A 22,730-nucleotide genomic window follows, 5' to 3' on the forward strand; every position below is an offset into this window, starting at 1 on the left:
AATCAAAAAACTACCCAAGAACAAAACCCCTGGGCCAGATGGATTTATCTCAGAATTTTATCAGACATAGAAAAGATATAACACCCATTCTTCTTAAAGTTTTCCAAAAAATAGAAGAGGAGGGAATACTCCCAAACTCATTCTATGAAGTCAACATCACCCTAATACCAAAACCAGGCAAAGACCCCACCAAAAAAGAAAATTAGAGACCAATATCCCTGATGAATGTAGATGCAAAAATACTCAACAAAATATTAGCAAACCGAATTCAAAAATACATCAAAAGGATCATACACCACGACCAAGTGGGATTCATCTCAGGGATGCAAGAATGGTACAACATTCGAAAATCCATCAACATCATCCACCACATCAACAAAAAGGACAAAAATCACATGATCATCTCCATAGATGCTGAAAAAGCATTTGACAAAATTCAACATTCATTCATGATAAAAACTCTCAACAAAATGAGTATAGAGGGCAAGGACCTCAACATAATAAAGACCATATATGATAAACCCACAGCCAACATCATATTGAACAGTGAGAAGCTGAAAGCTTTTCCTCTGAGATCTGGAAAAAGATAAGGATGTTCACTCTCCCCACTGTTATTCAACATAGTACTGGAGGTCCTAGCCATGGCAATTAGACAAAACAAAGAAATACAAGGAATCTAGATTGGTGAAGAAGTAGTTGAACTGTCACTATTGTAGATGACATGATACAGTACATAAAAAACCCTAAAGATTCCACTTCAAAACTACTAGAACTAATATCGGAATACAGCAAAGTTGCAGGATACAAAATTAACACACAGAAATCTGTGGCTTTCCTATACACTAACAATGAACTAATAGAAAGAGAAATAAGGAAAACAATTCCATTCACAATGGCATCAAAAAGAATAAAATACCTAGGAATAAACCTAACCAAGGAAGTGAAAGACCTATACCCTGAAAACTACAAGACACTCTTAAGAGAAATTAAAGAAGACACTAACAAATGGAAACTCATCCCATGCTTTTGGCTAGGAAGAATTAATATAGTCAAAATGGCCATCCTGCCCAAAGCAATATACAGATTCAATGCAATCCCTATCAAATTATGAACAGTATTCTTCAACAAACTGGAACAAATAGTTCAAAAATTCATATGGAAACACCAAAGACCCCGAATAGCCAAAGCAATCCTGAGAAGGAAGAATAAAGTGGGGGGATCTCACTCCCCAACTTCAAGCTCTATTAACAAGCCACATAATCAAGACAATTTGGTACTGGCATAAGAACAGAGCCACAGACCAGTGGAACAGAATAGAGACTCCAGACATTAACCCAAACATATATGGTCAATTAATATACAATAAAGGAGCCATGGACATACAATGGGGAAATGACAGCCTCTTCAACAGTTGGTGCTGGCAAAACTGGACAGCTACATGAAAGAGAATGAAACTGGACCATTGTCTAACCCCCTGCACAAAAGTAAATTCAAAATGGATCAAAGATCTGAATTTAAGTCATAAAACCATAAAACTCTTAGAAAAAAACATAGGCAAAATTTCTTGGACATAAACACAAGTGACTTCTTCATGAACATATCTCCCCGGGCAAGGGAAACAAAAGCAAAACTGAACAAGTGGGACTATATCAAGCTGAAAAGCTTCTGTACAGCAAAGGACACCATCAATAGAACAAAAAGGCATCCTGCAGTATGGGAGAATATATTAATAAATGACAGATCCGATAAAGAGTTGACATCCAAAATATAGAAAGAGCTCACGCACGTCAACAAACAAAAAGCAAATAATCCAATTAGAAAATGGGCAGAGGAGCTGAACAGACAGTTCTCCAAAGAAGAAATGCAGATGGCCAACAGACACATGAAAAGATGCTCCATATCACTTGTCATCAGAGAAATGCAAATTAAAACCACAATGAGATATCACCTCATAGTAGTAAGGATCGCCACCATTGAAAAGACAAACAACAACAAATGTTGGCGAGGTTGTGGAGAAAGGGGAACCCTCCTACACTTTAGGTGGGAATGTAAACTAGTTCAACCATTGTGGAAAGCAGTATGGAGGTTCCTCAAAAAGCTCAAAATAGAAATACTATTTGACCTGGGAATTCCACTCCTAGGAATTTACCCAAAGAATATAATTTCTCAGAATCAAAAAGACAGATGCACCCCTATGTTTATCACAGCACTATTTACAATAGCCAAGAAATGGAAGCAACCTAAATGTCCATCAGTAGATGAATGGATAAAGAAGATGTGGTACATATACACAATGGAATATTATTCAGCCATAAGAAGAAAACAAATAGTACCATTTGCAACAACATGGATGGAGCTAGAGGGTATTATGCTCAGTGAAATAAGCCAGGTGGAGAAAGACAAATACCAAATGATTTCACTCATATGTGGAGTATAAGAGCAAAGAAAAAATTGAGTGAACAAAACAACAGCAGCATCACAGAACCCAAGAATGGACTAACAGTTACCAAAGGGAAAGGAACTGGGGAGGATGGGTGGGAAGGGAGGGATAAGTAGGGGAGGAGGGAAAGAAAGGGAGCATTCTGATTAGCATGTATAATGTGGGGGGGGCATGGGGAGGGCTGTGCAACACAGAGAAGACAAGTAGTGATTCTACAGGATCTTACTACGCTGATGGACAGCAACTGTGATGGGATATGTGGGGAGGACTTGGTGATGGGAGGAGTCTAGTAAACATAATGTTCCCCATGTAATTAGATATATAATGATACCTAAAAAAATCAATTAATTAATTAACTAAAAGTTATGGAGGTGAAGAAGACACAAGACATTTGAAATACTTTCACAGTGGAATTTTAATAGAGAACATCTGTAGTATATAGCCACTACATATGAAACCCAAATTTATAGAGCCTAGACTGTTTCCCAGGTTATAGATGAAAACACAGCATTTGTAGCTGGGAGATGAAGGCAAATTCAGGCTTAGACATTTAGGAATGGGTACTTGATGAAATCACATTACTTCCCAGCAATTCAGTTTGCTCATTTATGGTTCTGAGTGATGATAAAGTGTGGTAATACAAAATGTTTATATATAAATATATATAAATAATATATAAAAATTCTATATACAGTCTAGTGCTCTTAAAAATGTTGATGTTGTGTTCAGCCATAAGAAGAAAACAAATCCTCCTATTTGCAACAACATGGATGGAGCTAGAGGGTATTATGCTCAGTGAAATAAGCCAGGCAGAGAAAGACAAGTACCAAATGATTTCACTCGTTTGTGGAGTATAACAACAAAGTAAAACTGAAGGAACAAAGCAGCAGCGGACTCACAGACTCCAAGAAGGGACTAGCAGTTACCAGAGGGAAGGAGTTGGGGAGGGTTGGAGGTGAGGGAGGGAGTAGGGGATTAAGGGGCATTATGACTGGCACACTTAATAATGTAGGGGCGGGGCACAGGGAAGACAGTATAGCATGGGGAAGACAAGTAGTGACTCTATTGCATCTCACTACACTGATGGACAGTGACTACAATGGGGTGTATGGGGTGACTTGATAATATGGGTGAATGTTGCAACCAGAATGTTGCTCATGTGAAACCTTCATAAAATTGTATATAAATGATACCTAAATAAAAAAATACATTAAGGAAAGTAAAATGCCAAAAAGACCTCAAAGCATATTACTTCATTCCTTAGCAAGTATAGCGACCATAGCTTAACAAAAAAAAATGTTGATGTTCTTAATTCCTTCCAGTGCATTAAGTTCTGCCAATAGGTAGAAAGAAAAGATATATATCAAATATATTCAGCATCTAAAGAAAAAAGAGACAAAATTATTAATTCTGTATTGTAATCAATAAAAAGTAATGGCTGTTGCTATATATTTGGTAACAGGATTACCTGGTAGACAGTGGCATGTCTCGTGTACATACACATTTTTGTGTGTTGAGCACAGTGGAAAATAGGGCAGTAAATGGTTCTTTGTGCCACTGGCTGACCGTGAAAAATTTATGGGATATATAAGAACTGTGAGAACACAATTTCCAAAAATCAATATATTCTGTGTTTATTTCCTTGAAACTTAGTAGTCTATAAAATATAAATATATAAAACAATGTTCTTACCTCTTACATCTTTTCTTGTATTTACGCTTGCTCATTTCTTTATGGTATTTCTTCCTCTTGTTATAAAACCATTGTGTTATCTACAAAAAAATGAGGTGGGGGAGGTGATGAATCCAGGAATATGGATATTGGTTTGTATGGGTAATAGTATAACACTTTGTCGTATGAATTTGTCAGTAAAGAAATATATTGTCATACCTGTTTTCCTGTCATGCCAAATTCAAATGCAAGTGACAGACTATTTCCTATTGTGGGGCAGTTGTTTAACTTAAATGTTGCCCAGAGAGTGTCCATGAGAGGTTTGCTGACTAATTTTTTCTGGGAATTTTGAACCTCATTTTCCTCTTTTTCCTCCTTTTCTTGTTCCTCTTCCAGTTTCTCTTCTGCCTTCTCCTCTTCTCTCCGTATTTTCTTTCCCCTTCTTTCATCTTCACCATGATTCCTATTTGATTGCTTTGGACTTTGATCACAAGGCATATCTTGTTGTTTCTGTACAGCAAAATCTGTGGAATAAAATCAAGTGTAGCTAAATTTAAGTTACATTAGTCAACATTGTTCAGTGTGAAGCCATTTGATTTTCATAAAGTAGAAATGTTGTCCCTTGGTGGGAAGCAGAGAGGAAAGAAAAAGTAGTTACCAAATCAATGAAGATGTTCAGGAAAATAATAGTTTAAAAATAATTTATTTTTGGATTTAAATATACTGAATAAGAAAAAGAGCTCTATATTGAAATTAATACATGTCTTTGTAATGATAATTAGCTAAAAATAAGTTATTACCTTGAAATGAATAAGGTATGAGTGATGTTACTTAAAGAACTACTCAGGTTTCCTATTTCTTGTTGAGAGAGTTTTGGTAAGATAAATAGTTTTTAGAAAATTTCTCCATATGTTGCAGTTTTCCCAGGATTGTTCTGTCATATGTCCATGTTCTGGCATAATTATTAATATTGGTAACATCACCTTTTACTCTAAAGTACTTTGGTTTAAACTATGTATTATATGACCCCTCTACTTATACTGCTAAATGAAATTAGTAATTTAAAAATAACCAAGCCACATCAGAAGAATATAATTAGAAACTTAAAAGGAAGAATAGTAACTAAGACAGTGAAGTAGTGTTGTACAGATGGACAAATTAATCACTGGAGCTGAAAGTGAGTCTAAAAATAAACCCATGTGTATAATTAAGAATTGATATATGGTAGAGGAGAATTGCAGTTATGGGCTATTTAATAAATAATGCTAGAAAAGATTGATCAAATATATATTAAAATTGAGAACTGTCCACCAAAGAGCCCATAAATAAAGTAGAAAAGCCATAAATCTGTAGAAAATATATGTAACAGATAATGACTAATTATTGGCATTTATAACATATAAAGAATTTTCATAAATCAGTAAGGAAAAGAAAAATGGCCCAACAGAAAAAAGGGGTCTGGGGGAAGGAGTCAGAAATATATCTAAATGGCCAATAGTTTGAAAATAATTTCAGTTGCACAGTAATCAAGGTGGAGATAAGAATGAGATGCCATTTTATACCTGTTTAATAGGCAGAAATGAAGAAATACAATAATAGGAAGTGCTAGGTAGTAGTGGATTGACAAGAACTTCTGTGTATATTGGTAAAAGTGTAAATTGATAAAGATTTTTGAAAACGATTTGGCATTCTCTTGTAAAACTTTACATTCTTTTTTCCTTGATATATGCATATAGAATATCTTGCAGATGTACTTCAGGAGACATGAATAAGAATGTGACAGCATTGTCTGAAACAACAGAAGTGAAAGTAATCCACTTTGTGGTTACAAAGTGGGAATGAAGTAGAATGTCCAGTGAATGAGGACTTTTGCATTTTACGTTAGATACAGCCTTAATGTTAGACCCTGTATAATAGTAGTGTTGTGTTTAAGTACATTAGTGAAAACTATCATACTAATAATTCCGTGGGATATCTGCAGACTAAATAGCATTTGAGTTATTTAGGAAGGCTTTCTCATGCACCTTAAACTTGGAATGTTACAGGTGGCCCGTATGCACCACATATGGGCTAAAAATTGTAATATTGAAATCATGGTCTCTTCACAGCTTTTGCCATTGATGCGGTGCTCCAATGATGGATTTACAATGCAGTTCAGGTTAATTCAGTAATTCTATGAGCTAGATGTACCTGTGTGGCCTAAAAATAAGGAGTCAATCCACAGTGAATTTATGGGTATAAGAATGATGAAGAATGGAATAAAAGATAATAGGCAAGGAATTTTATTATTATTATTATTTTTTCTTTTTTAAGATTTTGTTATCATTAATCTATAATTACATGAAGAACATTATGTTTATTAGGCTCTGCCCCCACAAACCCCATTACAGTCACTGTCCATCAGCATAGTAAGATGTTGTAGAATCACTACTTGTCTTCTCTGTGTTGCACAGCCCTCCCCTTTCCCCCACCCCCCACATTATACATGTTAATCATAATACCCCCCTTCTCTTCCCCGCCCTTATCCCTCCCACCCTCCCATTCTCCCCAGTCCCTTTCCCTTTGGTAACTGTTAGTCCATTCTTGGGTTCTGTGATTCTGCTGCTGTTTTGTTTCTTCAGTTTTTCCTCTGTTCTTATACTCCACAGATGAGTGAAATCATTTGGTATTTGCCTTTCTTTGCTTGGCTTATTTCACTGAGCATAATACCCTCCAGCTCCATCCATGTTGTTGCAAATTGTAGGATTTGTTTTCTTCTTATGGCTGAATAATATTCCATTGTGTATATGTACCACATCTTCTTTATCCATTCATCTACTGATGGACAATTAGGTTGCTTCCATTTCTTGGCTATTGTAAATAGTGCTGCGATAAACATAGGGGTGCATCTGTCTTTTTCAAACTGGAGTGCTGCATTCTTACGGTAAATTCCTAGAAGTGGAATTCCTGGGTCAAATGGTAAGTCTATTTTGAGCATTTTGAGGAACCTCCATACTACTTTCCACAATGGTTGAACTAGTTTACATTCCCACCAACAGTGTAGGAAGGTTCCCCTTTCTCCACAACCACGCCAACATTTGTTGTTGTTTGTCTTTTGGATGGTGGCCATCCTTACTGGTGTGAGGTGATATCTCATTGTGATTCTAATTTACATTTCTCTGATAACTAGCGATGTGGAGCATCTTTTCATGTGTCTGTTGGCCATCTAAATTTCTTCTTTGGAGAACTGTCTGTTCAGCTCCTCTGCCCATTTTTTAATTGGATTATTTGCTTTTTGTTTGTTGAGGTGTGTGAGCTCTTTATATATTTTGGATGTCAATCCTTTATCGGATCTGTCATTTATGAATATGTTCTCCCATACTGTAGGATACCTTTTTGTTATATTGATGGTGTCCTTTGCTGTACAGAAGCTTTTCAGCTTGATACAGTCCCACTTATTCAGTTTTGCTTTTGTTTTCCTTGCCCGGGGAGATATGTTCATGAAGAAGTTGCTAATGTTTATGTCCAAGAGATTTTTGCCTATGTTTTTTTCTAAGAGTTTTATGGTTTCATGACTTACATTCAGGTCTTTGATCTATTTTGAATTTACTTTTGTGTATGGGGTTAGACAGTGATCCAGTTTCATTCTCTTACATGTAGCTGTTCAGTTTTGCCAGCACCATCTGTTGAAGAGACTGTCATTTCCCCATTGTATGTCCATGGCTCCTTTATCGAATATTAATTGACCAAATATGTTTGGGTTAATGTCTGGAGTCTCTAATCTGTTCCACTGGTCCATGGGTCTGTTCTTGTGCCAGTACCAAATTGTCTTGATTACTATGGCTTAGTAGTAGAGCTTGAAGTTGGGGAGTGAGATCCCCCTACTTTATTCTTCTTTCTCAGGATTGCTTTGGCTGTTCAGGGTCTTTGGTGTTTCCATATGAATTTTTGAACTATTTGTTCCAGTTCGTTGAAGAATGTTGTTGGTAATTTGATAGGGATTGCATCAAATCTGTATATTGCTTTGGGCAGGATGGCCATTTTGACTGTATTAATTCTTCCTAGCCAAAAGCATGGAATGAGTTTCCATTTGTTAGTGTCCTCTTTAATTTCTCTTAAGAGTGTCTTATAGTTTTCAGGGTATAGGTCTTTCACTTCTTTGGTTAGGTTTATCCTAGGTATTTTATTCTTTTTGATGCCATTGTGAATGGAATTGTTTTCCTGATTTCTCTTTCTATTGGTTCATTGTTAGTGTATAGGAAAGCTGCAGATTTCTGTGTGTTAATTTTGTATCCTGCAACTTTGCTGTATTCCGATATCAGTTCTAGTAGTTTTGGAGTGGAGTCTTTAGGGTTTTTAATGTACAATATCATGTCTTCTGCAAATAGTGACAGCTTAACTTCTTCTTTACCAATTTGGATTCCTTGTATGTCTTTGTTTTGTCTAATTGCTGTGGCTAGGACCTCCAGTACTATGTTGAATAACAGTGGGGAGAGTGGGCATCCCTGTCTTGTTCCCAATCTCAGAGGAAAAGCTTTCAGCCTCTCGCTGTTCAGTATGATGTTAGCTGTGGGTTTATCATATATGGTCTTTATTATGTTGAGGTCCTTGCCCTCTATACCCATTTTGCTGAGATTTTTTATCATGAATGGATGTTGAATTTTGTTGAATGCTTTTTCAGCATCTATGGAGATGATCATGTGGTTTTTGTCCTTCTTTTTGTTTATGTGGTGGATGATGTTGATGGATTTTCGAATGTTGTACCATCCTTGCATCCCTGGGATGAATCCCACTTGGTCGTGGTGTATGATCCTTTTGATGTATTTTTGAATTCGGTTTGCTAATATTTTATTGAGTATTTTTGCATCTACATTCATCAGGGACATTGGTCTGTACTTTTCTTTTTTGGTGGGGTCTTTGCCTGGTTTTGGTATTAGGGTGATGTTGACTTCATAGAATGAGCTTGGGAGTATTCCCTCCTCTTCTATTTTTTGGAAAACTTTAAGGAGAATGGGTATTATATCTTCTCTGTATGTCTGATAAAATTCTGAGGTAAATCCATCTGGCCTGGGTTTTTTTTCTTGGGTAGTTTTTTGATTACCACTTCAATTTCTTTGCTGGTAATTGGTTTGTTTAGATTTTGTGTTTCTTTCTTGGTCAGTCTTGGAAGGTTGTATTTTTCTAGGAAGTTGTCCATTTCTTCTAGGTTTTCTAGCTTCTTAGCATATAGGTTTTCATAGTAGTCTCTAATAATTCTTTGTATTTCTGTTGGGTCCATCATGATGTTTTCTTTCTCGTTTCTGATTCTGTTGATGTGTGTTGATTCTCTTTTTCTCTTAAAATGTCTGGCTAGGGGCTTATCTATTTTGTTTATTTTCTCAAAGAACCAGCTCTTGGTTTCATTGATTTTTTCTGTTGTTTTATTCTTCTCAATTTTCTTTATTTCTTCTCTGATCTTTATTATGTCCCTCCTTCTGCTGACTTTAGGCCTCATTTGTTCTTCTTTTTCCAGTTTTGGTAATTGTGACATTAGACTATTCATTTGGGTTTGTTCTTCCTTCTTTAAATATGCCTGGATTGCTATATACTTTCCTCTTAAGACTGCTTTTGCTGCATCCCACAGAAGTTGGGGTTTTGTGTTTCTGTTGTCATTTATTTCCATATATTGCTGGATTTCCATTTTAATTTGGTCATTGATTCATTGACTATTTAGAAGTGTGTTGTTAAGCCTCCATGTGTTTGTGAGCCTTTTTGCTTTCTTTGTACAATTTATTTCTACTTTTATACCTTTGTGGTCTGAAAAGTTGGTTGGTAGGATTTCAATCTTTTTGAATTTACTGAGGCTCTTTTTGTGGCCTAGTATGTGGTCTATTCTGGAGAATGTTCCATGTGCACTTGAGAAGAATGTGTATCCTGCTGCTTTTGGGTGTAGAGTTCTGTAGATGTCTATTAGGTCCATCTGTTCTAGTGTGTTGTTCAGTGCCTCTGTGTCCTTACTTATTTTCTGCCTGGTGGATCTGTCCTTTGGAGTGAATGGTGTGTTGAAGTCTCCTAAAATGAATGCATTGCATTCTATTTCCTCCTTTTTTTCTGTTAGTATTTTTTTCACATATGCTGGTGCTCCTGTGTTGGGTGCATATATATTTATAATGGTTATATCCTCTTGTTTGGACTGAGCCCTTTATCATTATGTAATGTCCTTCTTTATCTCTTGTTACTTTCTTTGTTTTGAAGTCTATTTTGTCTGATACTAGTACTGCAACACCTGCTTTTTTCTCCCTGTTGTTTGCACGAAATATCTTTTTCCATCCCTTGACTTTTAGTCTGTGCATGTCTTTGGGTTTGAGGTGAGTCTCTTGTAAGTGGCATATAGATGAGTCTTGTTTTTTTATCCATTCAGTAACTCTATGTCTTTTGATTGGTGCATTCAGTCCATTTACATTTAGGGTGATTATCGATAGGTATGTACTTATTGCCACTTCAGGCTTTAGACTCATGGTTACCAAAGGTTCCAGGTTACTTTCCTTACTATCTAAGAGTCTAACTTAACTCACTTAGTATGCTGTTACAAACACAATCTAAAGGTTCTTTTCTATTTCTCCTCCTTTTTATTCCTCCTTCATTCTTTATATAATAGGTATCAAATTCTGTACTTTTTGTCTGTCCCTTGATTGACTTTGGGGATAGTCAATTTAATTTTGCATTTGCCTTGCAATCAGCTGCTCCACCCTTCCTACCATGGTATTACTACCTCTGGTGACAGTTATCCAACCCTAGGAACACTTCCATCTATAGCAGTCCCTCCAACATAGAGAGCAGAGATGGTTTGTGGGAAGTAAACTCTCTCAGCTTTTGCTTATCTGCAAATTCTTCAATCCCTCCTTCAAATTTAAATGATAATCTTGCCGGATAAAGTAATCTTGGTTCCAGGCTCTTCTGCTTCATGGCATTAAATATATCATGCCACTCCCTTCTGGCCTGTAAGGTTTCTGCTGAGAAGTCTGATGTTAGCCTGAGGGACTTTCCTTTGTATGTGATCTTATTTCTGCCTCTGGCTGCTTTTAACAGTCTGTCCTTATCCTTGATCTTTCCCATTTTAATTACTATGTGTCTTGGTGTTGTCTTCCTTGGGTCCCTTGTGTTGGGAGATCTGTGGATCTCCATGGCCTGACACTTTCTATCCCTCTCTCTCTCTTTTCTTCTTCTTTAGTATCCCTATAATGTGAATACTGTTCCGCTTGGATTGGTCACACAGTTCTCTCAATATTCTTTCATTTTTAGAGATCCTTTTTTCTCTCTGTGCCTCAGCTTCTTTGTATTCCTCTTCTCTAGTTTCTATTTCATTTAATGTCTCCTCCACTGTATCCAACCTGCTTTTAATACCCTCCATCATGCTCTTCAATGATTGGATCTCCGACCTGAATTCATTCCTGAGTTCTTGGATGTCTTTCCGTACCTTCATTAGAATGTTGATTTTTATTTTGAACTCCCTTTCAGGAGGAGTCACGAGGTCCATATCATTTAAATCTTTTTCGGGAGTTGTATTAATAATTTTACTCTGGAAAAGGTTCCTTTGGCATTTCATGTTTGTATATGTCACCCTCTACTGTCCGGAAGCTCTATTCTAGAACTGCTCAGCCCCTGAAGCAATGTCAGGGGTCGCAGGGGAGCGGTACTGGTACCTGGGGGGAGGAAAGAGCTGTTCCCTGCCTCCTGGCTGCTGTGCCTGTCTCTGCTGCCTGAGCCAGTGGGCCGGTCACACAGGTATGTTTTTGTCCCAGAGCAGCTGGATATGGATCCCTGCTTTCCACAAGTAGCCAGAATCCCATTCTCCCCAGGAACTCTGCCTGTATTAACTTTCCAAGCTGGTAGTCATGTGAGTCTCGTGAAAGCACCATGAAATGTAGGTTTGTGCTCCCAGAGCAGATCTCCAGAGCTAGGTATTCAGCAGTCCCAGGCCTTCCATTCCCTCCCTGTTCTGTTTCTCTTCCTCCCACCCATGAGCTGGGGTGGGGGAGGGACTTGGGTCCCATGGAGCCACAGCTCTGGTACGTTACCCCGTTTGCTGAGGTCTGCTCTTTTCTCCAGGTGTGTGCAGTCTGATGCCGTCCTCTTTCCTGTTACTCTCTCAGGATTAGTTGTGCCAATTAAATTTTCTAATTGTATCCAGTTTTAGGAGGAAGCCTCTGTCTCTCCTCTCATGTTGCCATACTTAATCTATTCCAAAGGAATTTTATTATTATTTGGTTTCTACTGAGTTTGTATGTACTACAACGTTTTGATTTGTGAAGTTTTCACCAGCTTCTATCCATAGGTCCATAATTGTCTTGCATTGGGTCTTCTCTCCTAGTTGTTCTGCTTAATTGTTAGAGCTAAAAAGACTCTTGGCACTAGACAGCTTTACCCAAGGAAAGTCCTGAAAGAGATAAAAAAATTATTGTTGTAGAAACACATTCAAAAGCTCTTATAAGTAAATGAGTGAATGTTCCATTCCCCAGAATGTCTCTAATTTGAAAAAAAAATCAAACTTGTGGAATTTCATCTTGATTTTCCTTATTCTGGTTTTGCTTAAAAAATAGAAAATAATGGGAACCCTCCTACACTGTTGATGGGAATGTAAATTGGTGCAGCCACTGTGGAAAGCATTATGGAGGTTCTTCAAAAACTAAAAATAGAAATACCATCCAATCCAGTAATTCCACTTTGAGCAATTTACCCAGAGAAAACAAAACCCCTAATTCAAAAAGATACATGCACCCCTATGTTTATCACCTCACTTTTTGCAATAGCCAAGATATGGAAGCAACCTAAGTATCCATTAGTAGATAAATGGATAAAGAAGATGTGGTATATACACACAATGGGATATTATTCATCCATAAAAAAAATGAAATCCTGCCATTTGCAACAACATGGATGGACCTAGAGGGTTTTATGCTAAGTGAAATAAGCCAGGTGGAGAAAGACAAATACTGTATGATTTCACTTATTTGTGGAATTTAAAAACAAAGCAAAATTAAACGAACTATTAGCATAGACATTGAGAAGTGTCTGGTGGTTACCATGTGGGGGGGGTTGGAGTGGGCCAGTGGGAGGGTGAGGGGGATAAAGGCACAAAAATTCTTAATGATAATGTAAGTTGGTCACAGGGATGGTAGAACAGCCAGTGATTCTGTAACATCTTCATATGTTGACTGATAGTGACTGTACTGCAAGGGTGAGGATTTAGTAATATAGGTAACTGTTGGACTATTGTGTTGTATACTTGAAACCAATATAGGATTGTATATCAATGATATTTCAATAAACAAAAGCAAATAAAATGCAAACGAATCTCTCTCAAAAAATAAAATAAATACTATTTTAAATAAAATATTTCCAAAAATTACTTCAAAATGTACTACAAAAATAAACAAATAAAGTACGGGGACTTCTGGAAAAAAATGGCAGAATAGGAAGGTAAGGTGAAAGTCTCCTCCCAAAAACACATAAAAGAAGAAAATACATTTAATACAACTAAACCTGAAAATGACCTGAAGACTGCAGAACAGACCACCTACACCTGAGAAAGAAAGGAAGATCACATAGAAAAGGGTAAAGTGACAAAGCTGAAATCAAGTGGAACCCAAGCCATCCCCCTACCCCAGCCTATTGGTAGGAGAAAGTAGAATGGAGTGGAGAGGGTATAGGAACCCAGGAGTGCTGCATACCTGGCCCTGGAGATCTGCTTGGGAAATACAAGCTCACCTCACATTGGGTTCTGGTGATGAGCAGGACTGGACACCAGGGGCAGACAGAACACTCTGGGAGGCTGAGACTCCAGCCAGTGTGGAAGGCAGGCACACTCTGCCAGTCCTGAGACCCAAAGCAGAGATGGCAGTTTGAAAGACTTGCCAGTAGTAGGAGGGGTACCAGAGGGGCAAGGGTTGGATAGAATTCTTTCCTCAGGAGAAAGGGCAGGTAGAGGATATCTCTCCAGTCCTTCCTTGACCCAATAGATTGGAAACTCTCAGGAGCCCCAGTAGCTCCATCCCCCTTGCTGTCAATGCAGCCCTGAGGCTCCTCCTTGTGCACACTGCCAGGAGCCAACCCACTTGACCCAGCAGCAATATCAGACTTTGCTGTCTGGCAGGCAGAAGGAGACTCCTAGCTACCTTGGCTCTGTTTCAGCCCAGCCGGAGAGGTGCCTGCAGAAGCCAGCCTCAGGAGCTCCTTCCTCCCTGTGGGTGTCCAAATCCAGTGCAGAATGTCCAGCCAGGGCAAAGCTGCACATCAGTCTGACTACCCCATTATTCCTGCAGCCTCCCCCCATTGTTGCAGGCCAGGCAGAGGGTGACCCTGCCCATTGTGAGCTCAACAGTGACTCCTGAGCTGATCACAAAGGCAGTGGCTGAAGCAAACTGCCCACCCAGACTCAGACCACTACAGAAGGCAGACAGAAAGGTGGCCCTGCCCATGATATGCCAATTGCTGGGGCCCCCACAAAATAGAACCCAGGCACTAGAGAGTAAAGAATCTTGAGCTTCTGGGCATGATAGGATGTCTTCTTTCTAACACTATTACTTTATAGGCCAGAAAGTATAGTAGAGACATCTTATACAAAGGAAGAAACACACAAACCCTGACAAAATGAGTAGGCAGAGGCATATGATCCAAACAAAACTACAAGACAGAACCCTAGAAAGAAGGCTAAATGAAACCAATCTTCTTGTAAAGATTTCAAAATAAAAATCATTAACATGTGCACAAATTTGCAGAAAAGTATTCAAGATCTCAGGGAGGACTTCAACAAAGAGATAGAATCAGAAAAAGAGCCACTCAGAGCTGAAGACTATAGTATCTGAAATGAAATATACAATGGAGGAATTTAAGAATAGATTGGTGCAGGTAGAGGAGATAGTGAAAGACAGGGGAATTAGAGAACAGGAAAACAAAGAACCTGAGGAACCAAGAGAAAAAAGGATCTCTAGGAATGAAAGAATGATAAGATAGCTATATGACCACTCCAAACAAAACAATATTTGTGTAATAGGGGTACCAGAACAAGAAGAGAAAGACAAAGGGATAGAAAGTCTCTTTAAGGAAGTAGTACTTGTTGAAAACTTCCCCAATCTAGGGAAGGAAATAGACACTTAGGTCATGGAAGTGCAGAGTTCCCTTAACAAAAGGAAGATAATAGCAAGCCATATAATAATTAAAATGGCAAAGATCAAGGATAAGGAGAGTGTGTTGAAAGCACCCAAAGAGAGAGAAAAAATCACTTATAAAGAAATCTCATCAGGCTATCCGCAGACTTCTCAACAGAAACTCATCAGACAAGAAGGGAGTGGCATGACATATTTAATGTACAGAAACAGAAGGACTTCCAACCAAGAATCCTCTACCCGGTGATTATTAAATTTGAAGCAGGTAATAACAATTTCCAGATAAACGAAAGTTAAAGTAATTCGCCACCACTAAGCCAGCCCTACAGGATATGTTAAAGGGACTGCTGTAGATGGAAATGACCCTGTCTAAATAGCTTTCACCAGTGGAAATAAACCTACAGTAAAGGTAGTAAGCCAATTAATTACCAAGCAAGTATGAAATTAAAACAAAAGAATCAAAATCAACTATACACAAAATCAGTCAAGAGATACAGAAAAAGTACAGATAATGACATCTATTATGAAAAATGTGGAGGAGGAAGAAGAAGGTAAAGAATACCTTTAGACTGTTTGAAATAGAGTAATCAGCAATTTAAGATAGACTGTTATACAGTAAGGAAGTTATCTTTGAAACTTTGGTAAGCACAAAAATAAAACCTACAATAAATACACACAAAAATAAATTAATTAAAAAAAGAGAAATCTAATTACAACACTGAAGAAAACTATCAATAACAAGAAAAGAGTTTAAGAGAGAAACAACTAATAAAATGGCAAGACAGGTACATATAGGCACCTATATTGATAGATAGGTACATATCTATCAGTAATCAGCTTAAATGTAAATGGACTGAATACACCAATCAAAAACACAGAGTGGCAGAATGGATAAAGAAACAAGACCCAGAAAAATCATACTGCATTGTCTGAGACAGTGTGTGTTAAATTAATTTTGGTTTGTCATTTAAATGGTAGTTTAAATTTTTTTATTAAAGTATCATTGATATACAATCTTATATTCGTTTCACATATACAACACAGCAGTTCAACAGTTACTGATATTATTAAATCTTCACCCCCTCTAGTGCAGTTACTATCTATCAACGTAGTAAGATGTTACAGAATCATTGACTATATTCTCCATGCTGTACTACCGTCCCTGTGACCAACTTATATTGTGATTGTGAATTATTGTGCCCCTTTATCCCCTTCACCCTCCTCTCCCACCCATCCCTCCCCCTCCCCCTCCCCCTTGGTAACCACTGGTCCCTTCTTGGTGTCTATGAGTCTACTGCTAATAAATGGTAAGTAGTTTTTAGGTCCTGAATCAATTTCATGATGGAGGTTATACAATATACAGTGGAGAAAGCAGCAGGTGGAAGGTGAAGAGGTCAGCTGATGGTACCTTTGAGCTTTGTCAGAGAATAGTTGACTGAAAACTGATGAGTTTTAAAGCCATATTTCAGCAACAATGAGACTTCTAATAAGAGTGATATATATCTGTTAAGTCCATCTAGTCTAATGTGTCACTGTTTCCTTATTGATTTTCTTTCTGGATAATCTATCCATGGATGTAAGTGGGGTGTTAAAGTCCCTTAATATTATTGTATGACTGTCAATTTATCCCTTTATGTCTGTTATTGTTTGCTTTATTTATTTAGTTGCTCCTCTGTTGGGTGGATAGAGATATTTACAAGTGTTACATCTTCTAGCTAGATTGAACCCTAAATCATTATATAATGCCCTTTGTCTCTTGTTAGCCTTTTTTTAAAGTCTATTTTGTCTGACATAAGTACTGCTACTCCTGCTTTTTAAAAAATTTCTACTTGCATGGAATATCTGTTTCCATCCCTTCAGTTTCAGTCTGTGTGTACCTTTAGGTCTGAAGTGAGCCCCTTGTAGGCAGCACATACATGTCAAATTCATCAGGCTCTACACTAAGATTTATGCATTTTATTATATGTACCTCAATAAGAAAAGAAAAAGTAAGACAAAAAACAGCAGTGATATGAAAAATAGAAGAAAAGCAGGGATAATTAGAGAATTTTTGAAACTATAATAAGGTAATGCCAACCAAAATTATTACACATTGATCAATTTTATCTACATTGGCACCAATATGTCAGGCAGTGCTAATCTTCCCAAAATGCATCTGAAAATTTCTAGCAGAAACTTTAATTTGGTAATAAGCATGAGTTTTCAAGTCAGACAAGAGTACAGCCATTTCAGGTGGATCCTTGAAGTTATGCCTCACTCAGTTGAGCAAAAAGTACCCGTGATGGAGTCATGTACACCACAGAAGATACAATATTTTATATTCATTTGCATCTTTTTCACCTATGTCACTATTTGGAAACTAGGAGGAAAGTGACATATTTCTGCAGAAAAATGCTTTAGAAGAAGCTCTCTACTCCCATGGCAAGATTGCTGGAAGAACAGGCCATTGGATTTCCAGTTGTATTCCTATCACTCCTACAGGTATAGAAGTGACACAAATTAGGAGCTAACACCAAGTGTTAGTGAGCTGGGAGGATATCTGAGGAGGTCCTCGGAGGGCCTTTTTTCTCGCCAACAGCATGGTGAACATGGCTTTCACTGGCTCCTGCTGAGAGGAACCAGATGTCTTTGCTACATGATGCTTTGGTCTCACAGAGAACTAAGTGTAATGTTGTGATTTATAATTTATGATAAGAAATATATGCAGTTGACCCTTGAACAATGTGGGGGGTTAGGCATGCTGACCACCCCCAACTCCCCATGCAGTTGAAAATCCATGTATAACTTCTGATTCCCCAGAAACTTAACTACTGATAGCCTACTGTTGACCAGAAGCCTTACTGATAACATAAGCAGTTGATTAACATATGTTTTTTAGTTATATGTATTATATACTGTATGGTTTTACAATAAAGTAAGCTAGAGAAAAGTAAATGTCTTTTCAAATTATTAAAAATCTCCAAAAAGTTTTCCAATATATATATGTATTAAAAAATCCATGCATGTAAGCAGACTGGTGTTCAAGGGTCAGCTGTATTTAGTCTTTATTCTGTCCCTGGCCCAGAGCCCCTGAAACCCTTAGAATTTCCTAAGTGATGACAGTGTTAAAGGAGACTTTTGTTGTGGTGATGGTGACGTGGAATGCCCCTAGCTAAGCTGAGGATGGGCTCCTTGTGGGGGAGCCGAACATGTGGTTAGAGTTTTGGAAATTTCAGTCCCACTCCTGACCAACCTCCAGGGAGGTAAGCGGGGCTGGAGACCGAGTTCAGTCAGCAATGCCAATTATTTAATCAAGCCTGTGTGATGAAGCCTCCATAACCCAAAAGGATGGGGTTTGGAGAGCTCCCAGATTGGAGAACCAGAACGTATCCACGTGCAGCTGTGCGGGGCCTCAAACTTCGTGCAGATAGAAGCTTCTGTGCTCAGGACTTTTCCTATGCCTCTCTTAGTCTGGCTGTCTGTTTGTATCCTTTAACATCTTTAGTAATCAACCAGTAATCTAGTAAGTAAATTGGTTTCCTGAGTGCTGTGAGCCACTCTAGCAAATTAATCAAATCCAAGGAAGGAGTCACAGGAACCTCTGATTTGTACTGGCTCAGGGCCAAAGGAAGTTTCATCTCTGGGTAAGTTCACTCTGGATTTGATGAGACTGAAAAATGACAACAGAACATTTTGGGTAAAAATGGGCTTATACCAAGCTTTATTCTCAAGGTGGTAGGTCAAGTGCTAGAATCCCATCCGCCTCTGGAGCAGTCTGCCATCAGCAAGTCAGTCTGTCTCTGCCTCTGCTCCAGCCTCTGCCTAAGGCACTGCCTCCACTCCAGGCTCTGCTCTTGCCTCCAGCCTCTGCTCTCCTCGGCTCTTAGCACCAGGTGGAGCTCTTTTTATAGCAACACAGGCAATCATGGCTTATTGCCAATGGGTATGCAAGCACATGTCTGCACAGTAGGCTAAGTATTACATCATTGCACGCACACAGTGGGAGGGTAGATGAGGATCAGGTAATGATCCTGGCCATGGAACTTCCATTTTCCCTACAACCAATCAGCCAGAAGCACAGGTAACAACCTGGACTTACAAGTGGCACCTCAGATAGGGGACAATCCTGTGGGACTGAGCCTTAACCTGTGGAATCTGAAGTTATCTCAGGGCAGACAGTGTCAGAATTGAGTTGAATTGTAGGAAATGCTGGTGTCAGAATTCCTTGGTGTGGGAAAAAAACCCACACATTGGAATTAGTGTCAGATTTGTACTTTGTATGCATTTTTTATGTTTAGTGCTAATTCTATCTACTCATCTGCACTTATGAAATCAGAGGGAATTCAAACTTGTGGAATGTGTGGCAGATTTTGTGAGAACATTTTCAGGTGGCCAGTTTATTAAAGGTATAACCCTAAATACATTGTTAATTGGTTTGCAGATTTGACTCTTTGTTTTGGGGTTTTATCAGAGATATGAACAAGAGGGGCTAGACGCTCTATGTAAGGCATGCTAAGAGATTATGATAGAGGTTTTGCTCTTATTGGCTTATCACCCATTTGAAGTGTCTGTGAGACAAGGAAAACAATTAATAAAGGTAACTGAATTTCTTTAAAGAGAGTTGAGGATGGTCTGTGCTTTCCTTCCCTGTTGCACACACCAGCCTCACACTCTGGTGGAAGAAAGGGTTGCCCCTTTGCCAGTCTCCATCAAGTGAAGAGTTTCTCAGTATCCCTCATACAGGGGTATCCCTAACTTTTGTGCTTGGGACTACAAGGACTGACAACTGGCTTGAGCCTGAGACTCTTTGAAGGTGAGAGGCAATCAGGAGCTGTGCATGGTGACTACTATGGACGCAGGGTCTTGCTTGTAGAGGCTTCACTGTCAAGCTGATCAGAGGTACATAAGCCACATGTATAGCCATCCGACATGGCTGTATCTGGTTTGTCATGATAGGTTGCTGCCTATGGCATCCCAGGTCATCCACCCGAGCAATTGAAAGGGACACTGACTACCAGAAGAGTGGTGCTGAGGAGGGAGTCCTAGGTGTTAAGAGGTATAGCTCTGTGGATAAAATGAAGGTTCCTATGGCCAGGTTTCTCACCTGGGCATGGTCAGCTAACACACTGCATGTGTGAGCAATGCATTTCTATTGACTCTATATAAAGAGCTCCACCCAGTGCTTTGGGTCACATGGTGGTATGGCTGCAAGAGACTAGACAGGAGTGGTGGCAGCACCCAGGACAGAGACTGAGACTCCTGCAGGGGCAGAGGGCCCAGAGGTGGAGACCAGCTTGCTGATGCAGACTCGTTCTGAGTGGACGGGATTCTAGTGATTGACTTGCCCCCGTGGGAGGAAAGTTGGGTATAAATGCTTTCACCCCAAGAATGTTCCACTGGCATTCCTTGGTCTCCTTGACTCCATTGGGAACTTGCCCAGGGCTGAAACCAATGGGAAAGACAATTAGTGACAGTGGCAAGATTCATTGTTGACCAAGGAAAAGAACAGGCTACCCTCATGGGAGGAGTGTTTCAGCAGCTGCCCCTGAGGTTGGGGAGACATCCAAGTGTCCCCCAGTGGACATGTGGTCCGATATGACTTACTTCCTATAGGACTGGGCCCCACCCCGAGACTGGGAAGGGGTGGGGGCAACACCTGAGGCAGTGAAGTTGGCGCTCAGCAAAGTAGGGAACTCCTTATTCCCAGCCAACAGACTGCCCGTGAGGCTGGGGGAATGGTGGGGAGATTTTTTCTCACAATATTGAGAAAAGCTGTTAGGGAGAAAGACGCCCTCCTGCAGGAAGCATGAGAAGAGGCAGCACGAGAACATGAGCTGCGAGGTGCCATTGAGGAGGTAAAAAATTTGTTGGTGACTGAAATGGTGTCACTATGAGGTGCCGTGGAAATGGTAAAGGATGTCGTGGTGGGCCATGGGGCAGCAGCAGGAGAAGGGGCAGCAGCCCGAGAGCGCAGGCTGCCGGTGCCTTAGGGCAGGTGAAGGATGTCATGGAGCCCTCGGCCCAGAAATGGAGGAGCCAAGGTCTAATGAACAGGTGGGGATGGAGGCCCTGCCGGTGCCTGGGCATCAGCCCTCCTCGGCTGAAACCCCACCCTGTTGAAAGCTGGTGGAGAGCCCGAAAGAAATAAAGACTCAGCAACTGTGGGTTCCTCCAGGAGAGGTGCAGCCACCTCCTCAGATTATGAAGCACTGCATGCTCCGCTCCTATCCTTAGGCTCACACAATGGAGGCACAAAAGGAAATACGGTCTGCTACTGAAAGGAAGAATTTAAAGGGCCCCGTGAAGGTCACCAGGACCCAGATGTGGGTTGGTTTGATAAAGGCAGAAGCAGACAGAGAGAAGTTGGATGGCAAGTCAAATAGACTCTTACTGGAGCTGTGGCAACAATTGAAAAGGGAGCAGCGGTTCTGGCCGCTGAGGACTAAGCAGAAGCCAGAGACAAAGCAACAAGATCAGCCTGTGTGTCTGCAAGACTTTCTACTGGAGAGGTTGGAGAAGGTAGTTATTGTGAGGCCCACCCATGGTCCTTTTGGTCAACTCATTTGAGTAGAACACAGCCAGGATGACCACTTGCTGGCAATGGATCTCCTCAGGCTTGAGGGTTATTATAATTTGTGGTAATTTTTGTTATTTGTACATTGTCATAGCCTCTGTTGTTATTATGGAATTTGGTTACAATGTCCCAGTTTGCATTTGAGTAGAACTGGTCTGAATACAGACAGGATGGCAATGGATCTCCTTAGGCTTGAGGGTTATTAAAATTTTTCATAGTAATTTGTTATTTGTATATTATGGAATTCAGGTACAATGTCTCAGCTTCATTGCATAGGGATCATTGCAGAGGACTGAGGGCACATAGATTGAGAGGTGAGAACCTGGAGGGGTGGAGTGTGGATAAAGTGAAGGTTCCTGTGGCTGGGATTCTCACCTGGCCCTGGTGGGCTAGCTTGCTACACACCTGTGTGGGCAATACGTTGTTACTGACTCTATATAAAGAGCTCCGCCCAGTGCTCTGGGCGACATGATAGCATGACTGCAGGGCTGCAGGAGAGCAGAGGCTAGAGTGGTGGCAGCACCGAGGACAGAGACTTAGACGGCTGCATGGGTAGAGAGGCCCAGAGGCCGAGACCGGCTTGCTGCACGCAGACTTGATTGAGCTGTCACCGTGGGAATAGAGTTGGGTATAAACCCTTTCACCCCAAGAACATTCCATTGTTATTCCTTGGTCTCAATGAATCCATAGTGAACTTGCCCAGGGCAGAAACCCATTGGCAAGACAAGCTCTCATAAAGAAAATTTATGGAAAAGACACCTATCAGGGAGATAATCTCAAAAAACAACAGACAATACCTTGGGGAAAAAATACTGGAGCAGGATCTCTGCCATGCCTGGAGGGCACACTTGGCAGCATTCTACCAGTAATGTCAGATTTTGCCTTTTTTCTTTAATCTGGCTATCCTCTCCTTGAGTCAGGCCCTTTCAGGCTTGGGAGGTAC

At 39.7% G+C, this 22,730-nt stretch overlaps 1 protein-coding gene across 1 annotated transcript in view; it reads right to left on the reverse strand.

Moving 5' to 3' along the window:
* The window catches only part of NANOGNB (NANOG neighbor homeobox), a 52,843-nt gene that overhangs the window by 23,597 nt on the left and 6,516 nt on the right, over positions 1-22,730 (reverse strand). Inside the window, exons 2-3 of the mRNA XM_057491280.1 lie at positions 4,331-4,635; positions 4,133-4,212 (exon numbers count right to left, since the gene is read on the reverse strand). Of these exons, the coding sequence (XP_057347263.1) occupies positions 4,133-4,212; positions 4,331-4,635 (385 nt within the window). The remainder of the gene's footprint in view (positions 1-4,132; positions 4,213-4,330; positions 4,636-22,730) is intronic.

This window comes from Manis pentadactyla, chromosome 14 (assembly GCF_030020395.1).
Source record: "Manis pentadactyla isolate mManPen7 chromosome 14, mManPen7.hap1, whole genome shotgun sequence".
NCBI lineage: Eukaryota > Metazoa > Chordata > Mammalia > Pholidota > Manidae > Manis > Manis pentadactyla.